Source organism: Perognathus longimembris, chromosome 1 (assembly GCF_023159225.1).
Source record: "Perognathus longimembris pacificus isolate PPM17 chromosome 1, ASM2315922v1, whole genome shotgun sequence".
NCBI classification, from domain to species: domain Eukaryota; kingdom Metazoa; phylum Chordata; class Mammalia; order Rodentia; family Heteromyidae; genus Perognathus; species Perognathus longimembris.
The window spans coordinates 58785736-58806501 of NC_063161.1; the positions used below are offsets into that span (position 1 = coordinate 58785736).

Below are 20766 nucleotides of genomic sequence, written 5' to 3' on the forward strand. Positions count from 1 at the left end.
CCACAACTCGTGAAGCTCCATTTGCTTAGGCTTGGGACTTTATTCTTATCTTGTGCCTGCCCCTTTAAGTAGGCTCGTGTCGGAGGCAGAAAATTCTTTAATTCTTCCGGACTTGCGCACGGCGGGCGGCACGGTGCGGAGCAACGCGCTCACCTGGCCGGGAGGTAGGACGGCGCCGGTGGGGACGGGGTAGGTCCCGTGCCAGGTCGGCTTGGGGGCCTCGAGTCCTAGTCCCGAGGAGAGGGCGACTGGGGCTCAGATTGCACCTGGGGACGCGCGTGGCCCGAGGTGGAAAGGGCCGTAGCGTCCGTACGATTCGGGAGGCGAGGAGCCTTTCGTTCTGTAGCCAGTGGGTGTGAGCTCCGGGGCGGCGGCGACCAACCGACCGACCGAAGAAGAGGCTTTTCGGGGTCCCTCCCCGCCCCGTCCAGCCTGGGCCAGCCACACCCACCTCTAGCTGTCACTCTGTCCCCTAGCTGGCACCACCGCTCGAGCCACACCCCCACTCCTGACTTGCTGGTGACTTTTCCCATGGGACTTTTCCTGCCCTTGGCTGGCGTTAAACTGATGCTCTGGTCTCAGCCTCGGCCTCCTTGCAATCTCTCCAGTTCCCCGTCCCGGGATGCCACCCTGGCTGCCATGCCCTTATCCCTACCTTCTCCTCAAGGGTGCCAGGTTCACTAGCTGACAGTGCTTTCGGGCCCTCCCTCCCCTCCTTCTTTTGCAGAAAGAAAATGCCAAAAGTCTGTTCCTAAGTGTTGAGGCCTTCATTATTTTGTTTTCCAACATCAGCAAGGTGCCAGCTGCCCAGTTCCCATCAGAGACTTGTTAGAAAACCTGTCTTTGTGAATTGTGTCTCTTTTCTATTGAAAGACCTCTAATAATAGTCCATTGATAATGAAATAGAGTTGAAGTCGTTAACTGGGTGTGGGTGTTTTTGCCTTTCATAGCTTTATCCAGCTGTGTTGTTTTTTTTTTTAATAATTGTGCCAGTTCCCTGTCCCCACTGCCCTGTGAGCTGTTTATTCTTGTTAAAAAAAAAACCCACCCCAAACACTCCATATTTTGTACATAAGATATCTGCTATTTTCTCTCTCTTGAATCAAGGACTTAAATGATTTGTACTTGCTGTCTGCCTTCCTGATTTCCTTTTTCTTGCTTGCTTGCTTGCTTGCTTGCTTTTTTGCTTTCTCTCTTTCTTTCATCCTGTTCTGGGCCTTTAACTCAGGGCCTGAACTTTTGTGCTCAAGGTTGTCATTCTACCACTGGAGCTACAGCTACACTTACAGCTTTTTAAGAGCCCTTGAACGTTGTGCCTGGGCTAGCTTCGAACCATCATCCTTAGATCTCAGCCTCCTGAATATCTAGGATTAAAGGCATGAACTATTAGTGCCCAGCTTGCCTTCCTGATTATTCTAGGCAAAAGTGATCCCTTTCTTTCCGTTTACTCTTCCTTTTTTCCCCAGATGCAGTAATGCAATAGTCCCCTCCCTTCCCTATCCCTTCCTCCCTCCCTTCTTTCTTTTTTTTTTTTTTTTTTTGGCCAGTCCTGGGCCTTGGACTCAGGGCCTGAGCACTGTCCCTGGCTTCTTCCCGCTCAAGGCTAGCACTCTGCCACTTGAGCCACAGCGCCACTTCTGGCCGTTTTCTGCATATGTGGTGCTGGGGAATCGAACCTAGGGCCTCGTGTATCCGAGGCAGGCACTCTTGCCACTAGGCTATATCCCCAGCCCCTTCTTTCTTTCTTTATTATTTTAAGTAGTTATACCACAGGATTTCAGTTCAACAAGTCAGATTATGAGTACAGTGCATCTTGACCAATGTCACCTCCTTTTACTCTTATAGCTCTTATTTTGTAATAGTTGTTTTGTTTACTAAACAATATTGGTTGTGGACCTAATGTGTGCTTGAAATTATTCTAAGTGTGAGTTTTTCAGCAGTGAATAAGGAGTACATATTTTCTGTTAACATGGAGTTGACATTAGGTTGGGAGAGATAGACAGTAAATGAGAAAGAAACACATTAGCTAGAAATGCTACTTAGGAAATCAAACCCTTTATGGAAGAGAATGGCTTGGAGATTCTTAGAGGTTCTTGGTCAGAGGAAACCTCTTTGAGAATGTGAATTCTAAGAGGTACAGCCTTCTTCCCTTGAGGAAGGAACAACTGAACAGTAGAAATGGTGTGAAGATTTTGAAGAAGGTCAGGGTGATGAGTATAGAGGATAAAGGTGTAAAGGCATAGACGACAGACAGTGTTCAGAATCTAAAATATCTTTGTAATCTAGAGTGTATAACTTAGACTTCATTATAAATGTAACTAGAAGGTTTAGAAATCGTTGTGATAGGTTTACTTTTTATTTGATAATGAATTAATTAATGCCAGTAACTGGGGCTTGAACTCAGGCCCAGGATGCTCTCCTTTAGCTTTTTTGCTTAAATCCAATGCTTTGCCACTGGAGCCACAGTTCACAGTTTCACTTCCAGCTTTATTTATTTATTTTTGGCTGGTTAATTGGAGATAAGAGTCTCACAGTCTTTTCTGCCTGGGCTGGCTTTGAACCATAATGCCCAGAGCTCAGCCTCCTGAGTCACTGGGATTTTAGGTGTGAGCCACCACTACCCAGCTCCAACATGTCTGTTTCTGTGTACAATGCCACTCCATCAATGCTGCCCCTTCCACCTTTCTCCCCCATTTATTACAACCCCACACATTCACATTCCCTCATTCCATTTTCACATATGTACTTTGAATGTGATGACTGTTCTAGCCTACCCTTCCTCTCTTCATTCATCTTGGTTTACTTTTTAAAGGAATATTCTGAATGCTACATGGAAAATGAACTATAGGCTAGATACAGAAACAAGAATTAGAGGTCTAAGAATATTCGGGGGGCTGGGAATGTGGCTTAGCAGTAGAGTGCTTGCCTGGCAGGCATGAAGCCCTGGGTTTGATTCCTCAGTACCACATACACAGAAAAGGCCGGAAATGGCACTTTGGCTCAAGTGGTAGAGTGCTAGCCTTGAGCAAAAAGAGCTCAGGGACAGTGCTCAGACCCTGAGTTCAAGCCCCAGGATTGGCAAAAAAAAAAGAGTATTCTGGTACAGAAATGTAGCTCAGTGGTATAATGCATGTTTGGTATGCGCAAGGCCCTGGGTTCTATCACACACACGCACTTGGAATTACAGTAGTAGCAATAAAAGGACAGTGAGAGTGATCAGCGAGACATACTTAAAGTTGATGCAATTTTTTTGTGATGGAAAGGTCAATGTTATGACCATAAAAGTGGATGACCAAAGTGAAGATGGGAAGTTAAGGATAAAATTGAGGAGCTGAGGGACCCAAACTGTAAGTAGATGGTCTACATGGGTGACTACAAAATAAATCATGCTGGGAAGGAAGTTGGTGAGCCAATGAACAGTCATCTGAGGGTCAGAAAGAAATAGTGGCAGCAAATGATAAAGCCTGGTGGCATGAGTCTCAAAGGAATTGGGACTTTTAGAGAAAGAAAGGGAGGAAGGAAAGAAAGAAAAGAAAAGGGAGGAAGAAAGGAGGGGAGAGAAAAGGAAGGGAAGGGAGGGAGAAAGAAAGAGAAAGAAGAAATGATTTAGGGCAGGAAATGGAGGCCACTGTGTAGGAGCTTAAGCAATTAAGAAATTAATATGTTATTTTAATCTCCTAAAGAAGTGGGATAAAGAGAATGTGTCTATGATCTCCATATAGCACCCTGGGAAGGACTGGGGAGAGGGGAGTGTGCTGAATTGGTTCAGGTTAGTAGAAATGAGATGACGGTCAAGGTGATGATCATTCCCTGGATGGTGTGGGTTACACAGAGAGCTACTTAGGCTCCAGGGACAGTTTCTTTCCTACAGCTCTGCACATGTCTGTTGCTCCAACAATGCCAGTGAAGCTGCAGAGCATCTCTGGACCAGCTCAAAATGTTGAATCCATCCTTGGGGCTTGGTAGGAGGCTTGAATTCCAAGACTAACTTGAGCTCATCTTGCAAGTTGATAGATCTTCACTTACCTCTATCCCCTTAGACTATTTCTCCTGATCTTCTTGTTTCTTCTCATGTTTGAATGTCTAATATATAAAAATCTAACCATCATTTCTATAGAAATAGCTAGGAATTTTAGGCTCTAGAAGTAAGATTAAACAAATCATTGTAAAACAAATCTATGTTCTGGGCTCTTCTTTGTGGACCTACAGTTTTATTTATTTTAATATTATTATAAAGGTGATGTACATTTTTGGTGTCAGTACTGGGGTTTGAACTCGGGGCCTTGCCATCTTATCTGTTTGTTGTCCAGGCTAGCATTCTGCTGCCTGGGCTACCCCTCCACTGCTGGCTATTTTCAGTTAACTGCAGAAAAGAGTCTCACAGACTTTTCTCTTTTTTTTTTATAGTAACATTTTTTTTTAATGTGGGCTAAAGATCCATGGACACTAGCCAGGTTTTTTTTTTATTAGTATTATTACTTTTTTCTTTTTATTAGCTTTGCAGCCAGTGATTTTGTGTGACATATTAAAGGTACAAACTTTAATCCATCCTTTGACATCCTTCTGACATTCCTATAATATAACAGGGGCTTGGTGTAAAACTGAAAATTAGTTTTGCCCTCAAATCAGCCTTGAGCATATAATGTACCAGTAAGAAAAAAATACCATCAAACGCTAAAATACAGTTATATTTTTTGAGGATTTAAAGCATTTCCTTCTAACACAAAAGAAAATATATAAGCCTGTTTTGAAGTGGACTGGATATTAGTAAAATACTTGTTAAGTGTTTTCAACTTAAAACTGGAAGCCAGTGGCTCAAACCTATAATCCTAGCTACTCAGAAGACTTGTATCTGAGTATCACAGTTCAAAGCCGGCCCTGGCCTGAAAGTCACAGACTTTTCTACTTGAGCCTGTCTTGAACCTTGAGCCTCAGATCTCAGCCATTTGAGTGGCTAGGCTTATAAATGTGAGCCACCAGCACTCAGCTTACAAATAGTTTTGTTTTTTTTTTGGCCAGTCCTGGGCCTTGGACTCAGGGCCTGAGCACTGTCCCTGGCTTCTTCCCGCTCAAGGCTAGCACTCTGCCACTTGAGCCACAGCGCCGCTTCTGGCCGTTTTCTGTATATGTGGTGCTGGGGAATCGAACCTAGGGTCTCGTGTATCCGAGGCAGGCACTCTTGCCACTAGGCTATATCCCCAGCCCCTTACAAATAGTTTTAAAGGTAGACTAGAAATTGACTCATTTTAATCCTAATGTTTGACAATATTCTGAATGCTACATGGAGAATGAGCTATGGGCTAGATAAAGAAATAGGAATTGGAAGACTTCATGATGTCTAAGAATATTCAGGTGTAGGGATGTAGCTGGTGTAGACAGAATCCTAGAATAAGTGAAGAATCAAGGTTTCAAACACTAGTTAATGCTGGATGCCAGTGGCTCACACCTGTAATCCTAGCTACCCAACAGGCTGAGATCTGACAACTGTACTTTGAAGCCAGCCTGGGCAAGAAAGGCTGTGAGACCCTTATCTCCAATTAACCACCAACTCCTCACTGCCCCTCTCCCCACAAACAAACAAACAAAAAACAGATGTGGAGCTGTAGATCAAGTGGCAGAACACTAGCCTTGAGCAGAAAAGCTCAGGGACAGCACCTAGGCCCTGAGTTCAAGTTCCAGGACCTGCACGAAAAGTAAAACCAACAACAACAATTCCCCACTAGTTAAATATAAAATAGCAGGGCTGGGAATGTGGTTTAGTGGCAAAGTGCTTGCCTAGTATGCATGCAATCCTGGGTTCGATTTCTCAGTACCACATAAACAGAAAAAGCCAGAAGTGGTGCAGTGGCTCCAGTGATAGAATGCTAACTTTGAGCAAAAGAAGCTCAGGGACATGCTCAGATCCTGAGTTCAACCCCCAGTTCAAGCCTCATAGGGAATAATTAGTACAGGTTTAGGCTAGTCATAGCAGAAGGTCACAATAGCCCAGTAGCTATGCCCTTATGAACACATAATGATGCTAAGTGAAATGAACTCCATGTTATGGAAACAAGTGTTATATCGGTGGTGTAATCATTTTCAACATGCCATGTGAAACCGTAGCTTTTGTTTGTTTGTTTCTCTTGTATTCCCTCCCTGTGGTTGTACCCCTGCTATCACTGTATCTCATCTGAGTACCCTGGATATTGTATATTCGTTTATTAGAACTGGGGAAGGGAAAGGGAATATCAAAATCAAGAGACAAAAGATAAAAGACAAACGATTCCAAAAGCAACACTTATAAAACCATTTGGTGTAACCAACTGTTCAACTCAACAGGGGAAGTGGGGTGGTGGGGAAAAATGAGGGAGGAGGTAACAAGTTGAACAAGAAATGTACTCACTGCCTTACATATGAAACTGTAACCCCTCTGTACTTCATTTTGACAATAAAGGAAAAAAATAAAGAAGAAAAAAGTAAAATAAAAAAATATAAAATAGTTTGTTAACTCTGCTTTTTATAGAATTAAGTACACATTATATTATAGTCACAAAATAGGTTATTAATGTCATTTAATGGGACTTAACTATAGAAAAGGAAGCAGAACCAAAGAAATCTTGTGAGCCAATTCCCTTTTGGTTATCCACAACTTCTCTGACCACTTTGTTTCTTTTGTAGGCCTTCTTTCTCAGGAATGGAAGAAGATGCAGATTATAGAGTCGGGTTTAGTAGCCTGTATTCCATTCATGATCACCTTGGATTTCAGGGTACTATAAAGAACTCACCAAGTGACTTTATTGTTATTGAGATTGATGAACAGGGGCAGTTAGTCAATAAGGCTATGGATGAATATTTTCTGGAAGTTAGTAAAATACTACCTGAGCCAAAAAATATTGCCAAGAAACCTAAACTTGATTTTCAAACTGGAACCTTTGATGCCAGAAGTAATCAAGAAGTTACTGGCTTGGCTAGGTTCTCCTCTGGTGAGCCCAATCTTCAGTCTGACTCAAGAAAAGAAGACAGTACCAGTGATGGGACGACTTCTACCTGGGAGGAAGGAAAAGCTGATCTATTAAGCTCTTTTTTAGATGAGAAAACTAATGAACAATTGAGTCAGTTTGCCCTAGAGATAAAAGAGCAGTGGAATTTGAAAAGGGAGTCAGTGGAAGCCTCTCCAGAATTGTCACTGGGCAGATTCCTTGAGAAAAACCAAAGGGCTGCCCTACACAGCGTTGTCAGGCAGACGTTTCCTTTCTTAATCACCGTCGGCAAAAACAGTGAGATTGTTGTCAAACCTAATCTTGACTATAAAGAACTGTGTTGTTTGGTGTCTGAAGAGGAAGCACTTGACTTTTTTAAGTACTTGGATGCAAAGAAAGAAAATTCGAAATTCACATTTAAACCCAATACAAACAAAGATCATAGAAAAGCTGTGCATCATTTTGTCAATAAGAAATTCGGGAATCTGGTAGAAACCAAATCATTTCCTGAAGAGAATTGCAAGAGTGGGAATAATCGAAATGTAATAACAGTAAGATTTCGGGAGAAGGTACACAGATCTGAAAAAAGAGCTCTTCTTCAAGGCCAAGAAAGGAAAGTTGTATATACAGGTAATTTCTTTAGATAAATATGAGAAACAGTGTGAAGCCTTCAAGGAGTCACCTAGTATTTTTTTAAGTGACAGTTGAGATCTTTGATGATGATTTTGTAGTTTGATGAAAATGTTTGATCAAAATATTTTGAGTCACAGAGTTGATCTGTTATTAGTTAGTGTGCTAAGATTGTGATTCATTTGTGGGAGCTACTGCTTTTGTAATTCAGAATTACTTTTGTTTCAGCTTTTACCCTACGAAAGGAAAACCTGGAGATGTTTGAAGCACTTGGTTTTTTAGCCATGAAACTTGGAGTGATTCCTTCGGATTTTAGTTATGCAGGCCTTAAAGATAAGAAAGCTGTCACGTATCAGTCAATGGTGGTTAAAAAAGTGAATCCAGAAAGGTAATAAGTTACTGTTTTATAAGACAGAACTTTAATTGTGTGTGTGTGTCTGTCTGTCTGTCTGTCTGTTTCCTGTAGTTTGAACTCAGGGTCTGGGCTTTTGTGCTCAAGGCTGGAGCTGTACCACTTGAGCCAACCCTCCACTTCCAGCTTTTTGGTGATTAATTGGAGATAAGAATCTCAAGGATTTTCCTGCCCACACAGGCTTTAAGCTATGATGCTCTTGGCCTCCTAAGAAGGTAGGATTACAGATGTGAGTTCACTTTCATATTGTATCAAATAGATTTAAAATTCAGGATAATATTGATAGTATCATTTGTCTGTCAATTGATTATAGACCAAGCAATACATGCTACACTAATAATGTGATTGTCTTCATAGGTAATTTTATGTTTTAAATTTGTGTAAAAGTATAGGAGGTTTTAGGATAGAAACTGAGAAGCAAGGTATTTTTAAGTTTCCAAATTGTTTTTCAACTTCCTGTACTATATTCAAATATGCATTTATATTCTGGAAAGTATATTATAAGTTATTTTTCCTATATGCCTTTATTTTTATGGACTCCTACATTTAAAATATACCCCTGATAAACTAAATGTAAAGTGCTCAAGTTTAACCTTCCTTCAAGTGAGTCAGTTGTTTAATATATTTTTTACCATTATGAAGGAAAAATACTTTTTAGATGCTGGGTAAAAAATAAAAGTTTGAGTAAGGGGTTTGGAATGTGGCTCAAGTGGTAGAGCACCTGTGCCTAGCAAGCATGAGACCCATTACTAAAAACAAAATTAGAAAAACAAATTGAATAAGAATAAATTTTCTGGTGTCAGTGGGTTTTTTAAAAAAATACTTTTTAATTTTTAAATGTTTGACTGAGACAGCAAGAAGCAGAGTTAGGACAGATAGATCAGAACTTATGGAAGGTTCTATCACTTGAACTAAGAAGCCAGAAGGCCTACATTAGTGTGTATGGGTGTGTATAAATATATTACATATTTATAATATTTGTGTTATATATTTATATGTAAATGTATTATAGCTTTATATGTAATACATATAGTATATATGATATGTACTTTATATATATACACATATGTTTTCAAGTTCCCAAAATAACTTTGTAAGTATAATTCTATAATAACCTTATATGAACCCTTTAAGTATAATGACCCTGCAAGTATTACACACACACACACACACACACAATTATTTAAGTTCCTAAAGTAACTCTTTTAAGTATAATCCTCTAAGACTGAATATTTGCAATAACATTAAGACTAGAATATTAAAAAAATACTGATGAAAGACTTCATTGACCCTGTGTGATTTATCATTTGTAGGTTGAAAAGTGTAGAGAAAGAAATGGAAAAGAAAAGGATGAGCGTTTTTAACATTCGACCTGTGAATGATCCCCTTAGACTTGGTCAGCTCAAAGGAAATCACTTTGATATTATCATCAGAAATTTACAAAATCAAACCAATGATTCTGCAAACTTGAGGGAGAGAATTTTGGAGGCAATAGAAAATGTTAAGGTAAGAAAACACATAGAAATAGATTATTACAGGAAAATCTTCACAATCCCCCCTGCATTGTGGAAAGAAAGGAAACATTTTTCCTTTTGTATCTTTTTATCTGCATGTATAATAATTATTTTTAGGATAAAGAGGGCCTGGGCTTATTTTCTGTTTTCTTTTTAACACACTTTTGTATTAAAACAAAACCTACATTGTGGCTCATGCCTGTAATCCTAGCTACTCAGCAGAGTAGCTGGATCCAGAGATTCAACTCTTATCTCCAATGAGCCACACAAATCCAGAAATGGAGCTGTGATTCAAGTTGGTAGAGTGCCAGCCTTGAGTAAAAAAGCTCAAGACCAGCATTAGTATCCAGGTCCTGAGTTCAAGCCTCAGTAATGGCACACACACACACACACAAAGAATACTCAAGTTTATAAGTGACATCTGCCAAGCATTCAAATATGTTTATACAATCATAGTCCCAGTCTGTGCATCTAAACTATGGAGTCAGCAAGTATTTCTACAAGAGGCTGATAATAAATACTTTTGGCTTTGCAGGCATATGGTTCCTGTTGGAACTAATCAACTGCCATTGTGTAGAAATGGCTGTAGACAATACACAGATAAATGAGCAGGGCTGTGCTCCAGTGAAAGTTTATTTGCACAAATGAGTGTTGAGCCAAATAGGACTCAGTGGGCTGGAGTCCTTTGCCAATCCCGGATGCAGAACAATCATTCTCAACCCGAGGAGCGTTTAAAAAATGTCAGCAGTCAGTTTCTCCTTGGAAATCAATTAAGAACATTTGGGGCTGTGGCTTTGGCATGGCTATTTTTAAGCAGCCTGCTAAATGATTCTGTTCTGCAGCCAGCATTGAGAGGATCTCATCCAAGTTTCTGACCACACAGTCATGTTCACCCAGTTTTATACCTCTCTAATAGGAAAACAAAGCCTAGATTTCAATCTGTCTTACAATTAAGGAAATACCTTCCAGTGAAAACTCTTCTAAAATTCAGCATTTTGACCTAAATGTATATTTCATTGCCTGAAATTATATGCTCTGTATACTCTTTTATCTTTCTTTCATGACTCATCTGTGTAAAAATTTTACACCCCCCCATAAAATGGTTATGAAAACAATATCTCTTTAAAGATGGAGCCTTTTTCTCTGAATTCAGATAGCATTTGTTACCAGCTTTTTACTGATAGTTATGAAGCTACACCTGCCGATTATGAAACTCTCATTAGAAATAATCTTAGTTTATTCAATCATGGTATCAAGTGTACATATGTGAACATAGAACTGGGTAAGCTGAGGGCACGGGTAGGGTTGGGAGATATGGGGGAGAATGCTGAAGGGGGTGGCACACTGGTCAAGATGCATTGTACTCAAAAATAGTCACATTGTTGACTTTTATTTATTTGTTATTTTTGTTACTTTATTTTATTATTTATTTTATTTTTCTATTTCCTGGAGTTCATTTCCACAGTACTTTAAATGTTCAGAGGAGTTAGTTACGCCTTTTGGTTCCTCCCCAAAGGCTATCCATCCTCCTGTAGTCTGACTGTGTGTGAATGCCTAGAGTCTTGGATAGGTTCTCATGTCCAGTTATATCTTAGATCTAGCTTCCAAATATGAAGAATGTCATGGACTTTCTACCTTGCTGGTTTTCAACTATGGTCCTCAGATCTCAGCCTCCTGAGTAGCTAGGATTATGGGCATAATTATGTACTAACTTTAAATCGTGATCTTTATCATTTATATAGTATTTATCAGACTATTTAGTCTGCAAAATTACAGGCTACAAGAATTTTTATAGAAAATAAGAAGAGAAATATTTGATACTTTTTAAAAATCTAAGACCAGAACTCAAACTCATTATCTGATGCTTTTGCTTTTTGGCTGGAACTCTACCACCTGAACCATGCCTCCAACCCCTGTTCACATTTTGACACTATATTGATAAACTCATAACTTACTACTTACTAATGAGCTCTTAATTATTTTCTATTCATAGCATAAAGGCTTTGTGAATTACTATGGACCACAAAGATTTGGGAAGGGAAGGAAAGTTCACACAGACCAAATTGGATTAGCTTTGCTGAAGAGTGAAATGGTATGGATTTTAAATTATTGGTATAGTATAGATACAATCTTGTCTTTTTAGTCATTTTTACTTCTTATGTAAGTCAGCCCCTAGCTCTCTTATCTAAGCAAATTAAAGCATATTCACACACACTCACATGTACATGCACAAAATACATATTAAATCATTGAACAGTTATTAAGCAACTATAATCTTGGTATCATTTGCAGAATATCAGATTACATGCAGTGCCCCATGTTTAATACCTACTTGAGGCTTGACATAGAATGAATCAACATTTTCTAAATCCTCTGTGAACCAAATGTAAGATTTGGAGGCAGCATATCCTATAGAAATAGGTATCACATCATTAAAGAGATATAATCAACCCAAGTTTAGATAGCAATAACAAATTTGAAAATAAAATGTGACTAGTCTCAAATGAAACTACAAATATACATCATAAATAAGTTACATTTACCTAATTAAAAGTATTTCTGTATAGCCTGGCACCAGTGGCTCATGCTTATAACCTTAAGTATTCAGAAGGCTGAGATCTTGAGGATGGAGTTTCAAAGACAGCCCAGGAGGACTCCTAACTCATCTCTAGTTGTCTACCCAAAATCCAGAAGTGGAGCTGTGGCCAAGTGGTAGAATGCTAGCCTTGAGAAAAAAAGACTAAGGGTCAGCCCTTAGGCCTTGAGTTCAAGCCCAGAACCAGCATACAAACACATAGAAAAGTATTTGCATGTGACTATGTCAGTGTGTGTGTGTGCGCGCGCACGCCAGTACTGGAACTTGATCTCAGTGCCTAGGTCTCTGAACTCTTTTGCTTCTACCATTTGGACTACAACCTCACCACCAGCTTTTTGGGGGTTAATTGGGGATAAAGAGTCTCACAGACTTTCCTTCCCAGGCTGGCTCTGAATTATGATCCTTACAACTTAGCTTGCTGCATAGAGAGAATTGCAGGCATGCACACCTGACCTGTCCACTGTTTTTAAGACAAAAGAACTGAGGGACCTGAGAGCACAAATGAAACTAATGGCTTGTTTCATTCCTCTGTTCTTGCTTTTGTTTTTACTTTTTGTTGTGTATGAGTCAATATTATAAATTATTATAATATTGGTCAATTATTATAATAATGGTCAATATTATAAATTATTATATTATAAATTACAATTGTAAGCCATGTGCCAGTGGCTTAGGTATGCAATGCTAGCTACTCAGGAGGCTGAGATCTGAGCATCATAGTTGAAAGCCAGCCCAAAGAGGAAAGTCCAATTGTATTCATATTTCAGCTGAAATAAAAAATAGTAGAAGTAGAGTCAGGGAAGTGATAGGAGAAGAGGTACTTTTACCCGTCTGTGACATTTTAAAGCTAAATATTCAACTTGCACAGAAAGTTTATTTCTATATGTAATATTATTTAATTTTTGAAAGACTGTAGAGGAAGTCACAGCATCATATATCATTTATTAAATGCATAGTCTTTGAAGGTAACCTTTTAGGCATCTTCAAAAAAGAAAAAGAAAAAAGGTGTAATTTGGCTGGGTGCTGGTGGCTCATGCCTGTAATCCTAGCTACTTAGGAGACTGAGATCTAAGGAATCACAGCTCAAAGTCAGCCTGGGCAGGAAAAGCCATGAGACTTTTTTTTTTTTTGCCAGTCCTGGGCCTTAGACTCAGGCCCTGAGCACTGTCCCTGGCTTCTTTTTGCTCAAGACTAGCACTCAACCACTTGAGCCACAGTGCCACTTCTGGCTTTTTCTTTTTCTTTTTCTTTTTTCTTTTCTTTTTTTTTTTTTTTTTTTTTTTTTGGCCGTCCTGGGGCTTGGACTCAGGGCCTGAGCACTGTCTCTGGCTTCTTTTTGCTCAAGGCTAGCACTCTGCCACTTGAGCCACAGTGCCACTTCTGGCCGTTTTCTGTATATGTGGTGCTGAGGAATTGAACCCAGGGCCTCATGTATACGAGGCAAGCACCCTTGCCACTCGGCTATATCACCAGCCCAACTTCTGGCTTTTTCTGAGGAATCAAACCCAGGGCTTCACCACTAGGCCATATTCCCAGCCCTGCCATGAGACTCTTATTTCTAATGAACCACCACAAGCTGGAAGTGGTGCTGTGGCTCAACTGGTAGATCACTAGCCTTGAGCAAGAAAAGCTCAGGGACTGTACTCAGGCGCGTGCACACACACACACACACACACACACACACAAATGTAATTCACCATTTTCTTTAACATATTTGCTTGCTTGGTTTTGTAAGATGAAGGCAGTAAGATTATTTCTTACACCTGAAGACCTGGATGATCCTGTAAACAAAGCAAAGAAATATTTTCTTCAAACTGGTATGTGAAGTTCTCTATGTATAGTAATATGCATGCATAATCTAAATGTTAGTCCAGCATCATAATGTGAAAAGAAATGCATTGTAATAACAATTGTAGTTTGAATTATTTTATTGCATGATACTGCCAGTGCTCTGAGAATTTGATCTGTTGTAATTACTCCTTGGGTTTAGAGGAGAGGAAAGAGTTTCTTGGTTTTCTTTGGTCAAATCCTTTGCAGAAGGCTGAGCATTGGTAGCTCACACCTGTAACCTTAGCTACTCAGGAGGCTAAAAGCTGAGGATTGTGGTTCGAAGCCAGCCCAGGCTGGAAAATCTATGCAAAAAGCCAATCGTGGAGCTGTGGCATAAGTGGTAAGAGTGCCAGCCTGGAGCTTAAAAGCTGAAGGACAGTGCCCAGGCCCTGAGTTTAAGCCCCAGTACCAACACATTCACACACACACACACATGTTTTAAGGAGTGTATCTAGATATTGCTGAGCTCTGATCAACCTGTTCTTAGTCTAATTGCCTTTTGTCAACATAAGAAAGACGGCGCAATGAGTGACTGAAGCTCTGATTTGCTCTTCATTTTAGAGGATGCGAAGGGTACGCTGTCAATGATGCCCGAGTTCAAATTTCGAGAAAGGGCACTGCTGGAGTCACTGCATCGCTTTGGCATGACAGAGGAGGGCTGCACGCGGGCCTGGCTCTCTTTTCCCCACTCCATGCGCATCTTTTACGTCCATGCCTACAGCAGCAAGATTTGGAATGAGGCTGCATCTTACAGACTTGCCATCTACGGATGCAGGGTGGTGGAGGGCGATTTGGTGTGTTTAGAGGAAGATGTGAATGACCATTTCTCCAGTAGTAAAGTAAGTGTCACCTGGTCATGGGTGTGGAGGTAGCACACTAGGGGCAGTCATTTTCAGAAGCCCTGATTTGGGGAACACATAAACACAAATCATGTACTTGATTCATTTATCCCTTTATTTCTGTTAGGCTTACTCATCTGCTGACAATTGAACATTAGCACAGATAGGTCAGTGGAAAATTAAAAACAGTGAGTGCTACAGAATGAGAAAATTAAAGACAGTTAAGCTTTCTTAAATAATAATAATAAATACTTCTCAAAAAAAAAAAGTAGCATGTGAAATACCCTTCTTCCAAGTAAAAAAATCAAGGATATGGAGCTGTGGCTTAAGTGGTAGAATACCAGCCCTGAACAAAAAAGCCAAGCAAGAGATCAAGGCCCTGAACTCAAAACTGCCACACGCGCATGCACACACACTAAAGGCCCAGTAACTGGCATACACATACACACACTAAAAACTTTGTAAATTAGGAAAAGATGGTTAAGACTGAGGTAAGAAGCCTAATGTCAGTGGCTCATGCCTTTGTAATCCTAGCTGCTCAGAGGCTGAAATTTGAGGATTGCAGTTTGAAGTCAATCCAGGCAGGCAAGTCTGTGAGATTTATCAGTAATTAACCACCACAAAAGCCAGAAGTGGAGCTGTGGCTCAAGTACACACACACACACACACACACACACACACACACACACACACATACACACACACACACACACACACTTGCAGTATTAGTATTGTCTCAGAGCAGCCCACCATTCTCTCTAATCATCTCCAGAAACAGGCTGTTAGGAAAAGATCTTGTTTTTGTTCTTGTATGTGCATATTCAGTGTAGGAATCAAATTATACCCAGCAGAGTTAGGGCAAATTGCAGTAGTGTAAACCATTTGGCAACTATTTATACATCCATCATGTTTTTAAAAACTAGGTTCATCTGGTGACTGAAGAAGAGGAATCAGCTAATACATATGCAATGTACCAGGTAAATTTGCTTACAGATTACTAAGGATAAACTTTGCCCACCAAAGATAAAAATCCTGGCACACTCCTTGCTTTTAAATCACTTCTAAATTAATTTATAATTTATTTACAAACACATTCAGCTTATAATTCTATACAATTTTTTACTCTCCTTTTTTTTTAAAAATTCCGGTTGTGGGGTTTGAACTCGGGGTCTGGGTATTGTCTCTTAGCTTTTTTGCTCAAGAGTGGATCTCTACCACTTGAGCCAAAGTTCCACGTTTTATCTTTTAGCTGGTTAATTGGAGATCAAGAGTCTCACAGATTGTTCTGCCTGGGTCTCACAGATTGTTCTTCCCATTGCGATCCTCATATTTCAGCCTCCTTTGTTGCTAGGATTATGGGCCACCAATGTCCAGCTGGGTTCTTTATTTCCATTGGCTATTTTAATGTTAAAGGTATCATAGTGTAGTATTCAAAAAATATTTTTGTCTGCCTATTGTGTTTACGTTCTGAGACTGATTGTTTTACAGATCTAGGTCCCAGACACAGAAGTAACGTATAATAATATTAATCATTCTATATATAATCATTCTAATGAAGGCTGTTTCGTGTGTGTGTGTGTGTGTGTGTGTGTGTGTGTGTGTGTGTGTGTGTTGTTGTTGTTTCTTTTTTTCCCCTCTCCATTCCCAGGTGGTTCTGCCAGTTCTTGGATACAACATTCTATACCCAAAGAATAAAGTAGGCCAGTGGTACCAGGAAGTGCTTAGCCACAATGGACTTCAGGCATGCCGTTTTAAAGTACCAACTCTCAAACTGAATGTACCAGGATGCTACAGACAGGTTCTGAAACGGCCCCACAACCTGACGCACCAGCTACAGGGAGATGGTGATGCTGCTGTGGAGATAGAAGCAGATGCATCCCTTGCCCTTGCCTTTGATCTGGATGCTTCCTGTTATGCTACAGTTTGCTTGAGGGAGATAATGAAACATGATGTTTAAAGCAGATACCCTTGAATCATCATACACTGACAGGGTTGTGTTTTTTTTTCCCTGTGTGCCAGTACTGGGACTTGAACTCAGGGTGTGGATACTGTCTAGTAGCTCTTGTGCTCAAGGCTGGCACTCTACCTATTGAGCCAAAGCCCCACTTCTGACTTTTTGCTGGTTAATTGGAGATACAAGTCTCATGGAGTTTTTTTGTCCACATTGGCTTTCAGTTGCAGATCTCAGCCTTCTGCATAGCCAGGATTACAGGCATGAGCCACTGACACCCGGTTTACATGTACCACTCGGCCCAGGAACATTGTAATTGTCTCTTTTTAACTTTTATAACATCCTAATAAATTGTTATTTGATGTTTCAAAGTTCCCAAGGGCATACAGCAAATCTCATAGTGTGAATTTAATATCTATGTGACTCTCAACCTGTGCTTTTTCTAGTATATCATACTTCAAAAGTTTAGAATTGTGGGGAGGAGGAGGAGACTGGGGTCTGAACTCAGGACCTGGGTGCTGTCCCTCAGCATTTTCACTCGTGGCTGGTGTTCTTCCAATTGAACCACAGCTCTACTTCTACCCTTTTGCTGATTAATTGGGTCTAAGAATCTGATGGACTTTTCTGACCTGCTTGGCTTGGAGTTTTGATCCTCAGATCTCAGACTCTTGCATAGCTAGGTTTACAGGCTTGAGCCACTGGTGCCCAGCACATCTTTTTAAACTACTAGGAACATGTGCTAATGAAAATAACAAGTAAGGAAACTGTGATGCAACACTAGCTCATATCTTTTCACTCTTTGCTTAGAAAGAAAGTAAAATTGGGTGACATTGAACTCATTGTTGGAGAGAAAGATAGATGTACAGTGTGGTAATTATTCTTGTCATACTTTCCTATTTTTGAAATTATTGATCATAGTAATGTACATGGGAAATGCCATTCTTTTTCATGATAGCTACCCCAGAGTAGCTATTATTCCTTTATGAGATATCAGGAATGCCAAGGGCCATAGAAAATTACCAATATAGGCAGACAGGCTGTGGGCAGCCTACAAGAAGTATTATGTGTCCATGGCAAACAATTTAGAGTGCATTACAGCAGGGCCTTCAAGCAGTAAGTTTTCTACCTCTGACAAATAATCTTTGATAAAGATTGAAATAATATGTTTTCATACACATTTTATATCTTGAAATCTATTGAACCCCTCACTTTTCATTTTGGTTGGTGTCTTTTTGTTGTTATCTATGTCACAGCTTCTAGAGTTAGGCACAACTTTATTCAGACTCCATTTTGAACTTGTGACTGAATATATCATTGATTCTTTTTAAAAATCAAGATATACTTTGACAATAAATAAAAAATAGCCTTAAAAATCAAGACAATATCAACTTAGTAAATGATAATAGGATTATTTTCACATTTCATATTGCTAGAGGAAGAAAACATTTGCCCATTTGGAAAATTAATGCTTGTTAAATTATCCTGTATTATAAACCATTGTAGCCAGTTCACATCAATTAAATTTAGAGTGGGGTCAGGTGACCAACATATACTTATTGCAAAAATCTGATTTGAGCATCATTTTATTGCTGGTAACATTGTGATAAATTCTTTCCACATATGAGGCCATCCTGGGGCTTTAGCTCACAGTTTAGTTTCTGTCCTGAGCTTTTGTGCTAAAATCTAGCACTCTACCCCTTGAGGCCCAGTTCCACTTGTGGCTTTTTTGGTGGTTAATTGGTGATTAGAGTCTCACAGACTTTCCTGCCTGGGCTGCCTTTGAAACCTGATCCTCAGGTCTCAGCCTCCTGATTAGCTAGTGAGCCACTGATGCTCGGTGCATTTGGAATAATTAATGTATATTACACACATTACTTTTCTGGTCATTGTATACTTGAGCAATTTTTCAGTCTTAAAACCCAACAATGAGGTAGTATAGTGAATTTACCTTGTCCTAGGCTAACTAGCCAGAACAAAGAACAATATTACCATTGTTTTTAAAAAAAATTACCTTCACAATTTTAAGGTATTTTGAGAAAGAAGTGAGGCTGTATTTGGTAGTAAAAATAAAATGTAGAAAATAGGTTTTAGCTATATTTCATAGACTAAATTGTAATTTGTGATTTTCAGTCACAACTTTTTGCTTGGTTTTTTTTTTTTGCCAGTTCTGGGGCTTGAACTCAGGGCCTGAGCACTGTCCCTGGCTTCTTTTTGATCAAGGCTAGCACTCTGCTACTTGAGCCACAGTGCCACTTCTGGCTTTTTCTATATATGTGGTGCTGAGGAATCGAACCCAGGGCTTCATATATACGAGATGTGCACTTTACCACTAGGCCATATTCCCAGGCCCTCAGTCACAACTTTTAAGTGATTAAATTTAGTTTGCTTTTAAATGTAAAGTAGCTGTTAGAAAATAGTAAAAGCATTACAATATGCTACCACACATTTACCTTCTTTGCCTGTAGATGGCACTATAATTGTATACATCCTATTTACTTAATAGTTCACCCTTGTATAAAGGGTCACTAAGTTTATTCCAAGTCACTATGGATACCATTCATTTGGCCATGATCATTTGCCATGATTTTTCCCAGCCTGGAACTTTTACACTGTGACAGAATTGATAACCACTATTTTCCATTTATGTCAGAAAAGTCAGCAATTCATAAGCACGTGCTTTGTTTAATTTATTATTTTTTGTGCCTGTACTTGGGCTTGAATTCAAATCCTCATTACTGTTCCTTAGCTTTGTTTTTGCCCATGGCTGGCAATATATAACTTGAGCCATGACTCTGGTTTCAGTTTTGTGAATTGGAGATGAGTCTCACAGACTTTCCTACTTTTGGACCACGATCCTTAGATTTCAGTCTCCTGAGTAGCTAGGATTACAGATGTGAGCCACCAGTACCCAGATAAACTATTGTTTACATTTTAGAAGGTTCACACATACACACAGACACACATGAGAAATAATTTTTTCTAAATCTGAGAATTCAGTAGTGGGTTTAAGTTAGGGTCTTTGAGAGCTATCTTAGAGTCTGCTTTTCTTCAACAAATACCAACTGACCAAAAAGAGGTTGGAAGAAGGTATAGGGAAGTAGGAAAAAATAACTTTTTCTCTATGTACTTCTGAATTGCTTAAAATTTGTATGTGTGTATGTATGTGTGCAAGCACACCTGTGTATGTGTGAACTCTTGCTTGACTTTTTTGCACAAGGCTGGGGCACTGCAACTTGAAGCAGAGCTCCACTTCTGGCCTTTTGTGGTCCCATGAGTTTCAGTGACGTCCCTGGCCTGGCTGCCTTCAAGCCATAATCCTCAGATTTCAGCCTCCTAAGTAGCTAGGATTTACAGGTGTGAGCTACTGTCACCTAGCTTGACATACTTAAATTTTAAATTAATTCCTTCCTTCCTTTTCTTTCTTTTTTTATTATATGCTGGGCCTGGAGCTTGAACTCAAGGCCTAAGTGCTGTCACTTAGCTTTTGTGCTTAAGGCTTCAAGGTTAGTGCTCTACCACTTGAGCCCCAGCTCCACTTTGGCATTTTCGGTAATTAGTTGGAGATAAAGAGTCTCAAGCTGTGATCCTCAGATCTCAGCCTCCTAATAGGATTACAGGTGTGAGCCACTAGCACCTGATTATATAGTTTGATATTTTATGGTATTGTAATCTGGATTTCTATGTACTCTGCTTTATGTAGTTTTTAGTAGACTGCAAAACAATACCAGATATATGACAATTATCAGTAAATATTCAAGCAGCCTGATATTGAAGGCACTCTATAAGATACAATAACAAAAAACAAAGCTGACTAATATATTCCTATGTATGAGGGATTAACAGTGCTATGTCCTTTCAAGTTTTTATTTCATTTGAAATGCCACCTGTAAAATGGACTAAATATCCAAGAGAAAAATCACACCATCTTTCCATGTTATTAATGAATGCTCATTACAGGAAGAATAGTATGCTGCTTGATCTCTCAACCACCTCTCCCATGCTAAATCTTTAAATGATACTTGTATTAGCATCTTA

At 39.6% G+C, this 20766-nt stretch overlaps 1 protein-coding gene across 3 annotated transcripts; it reads left to right on the top strand.

Moving 5' to 3' along the window:
* The first annotated feature begins 52 nt into the window (after positions 1-52).
* On the top strand, positions 53-17117 carry Pus7l (pseudouridine synthase 7 like). Of its 3 annotated transcripts, none has more exons than XM_048366017.1 (9): positions 53-164; positions 6658-7589; positions 7818-7977; positions 9315-9507; positions 11509-11607; positions 13847-13928; positions 14503-14780; positions 15704-15757; positions 16429-17117. In XM_048366017.1, the coding sequence occupies exons 2-9, from the start codon at positions 6674-6676 to the stop codon at positions 16735-16737; spliced, it is 2091 nt and encodes a 696-aa protein (XP_048221974.1). In that variant the 5' UTR covers positions 53-164; positions 6658-6673; the 3' UTR covers positions 16738-17117. The 3 variants fall into 3 exon arrangements, with proteins under 3 accessions (XP_048221974.1, XP_048221967.1, XP_048221982.1); XM_048366010.1 differs by lacking the exon at positions 53-164 and adding an exon at positions 3169-3347; XM_048366025.1 differs by lacking the exons at positions 53-164; positions 15704-15757 and adding an exon at positions 3169-3347.
* The last annotated feature ends 3649 nt before the right edge of the window (positions 17118-20766 follow it).

Bases quoted from the DNA above. Each gene is read 5' to 3' on its own strand.
- Pus7l (XM_048366017.1), top strand. From the start codon at position 6,674: ATGGAAGAAGATGCAGATTATAGAGTCGGGTTTAGTAGCCTGTATTCC. The intron at 14,781-15,703 runs GTAAGTGTCACC...TTTAAAAACTAG, and splicing joins ACCATTTCTCCAGTAGTAAA to GTTCATCTGGTGACTGAAGA. The intron at 15,758-16,428 runs GTAAATTTGCTT...CTCCATTCCCAG, and splicing joins ATACATATGCAATGTACCAG to GTGGTTCTGCCAGTTCTTGG.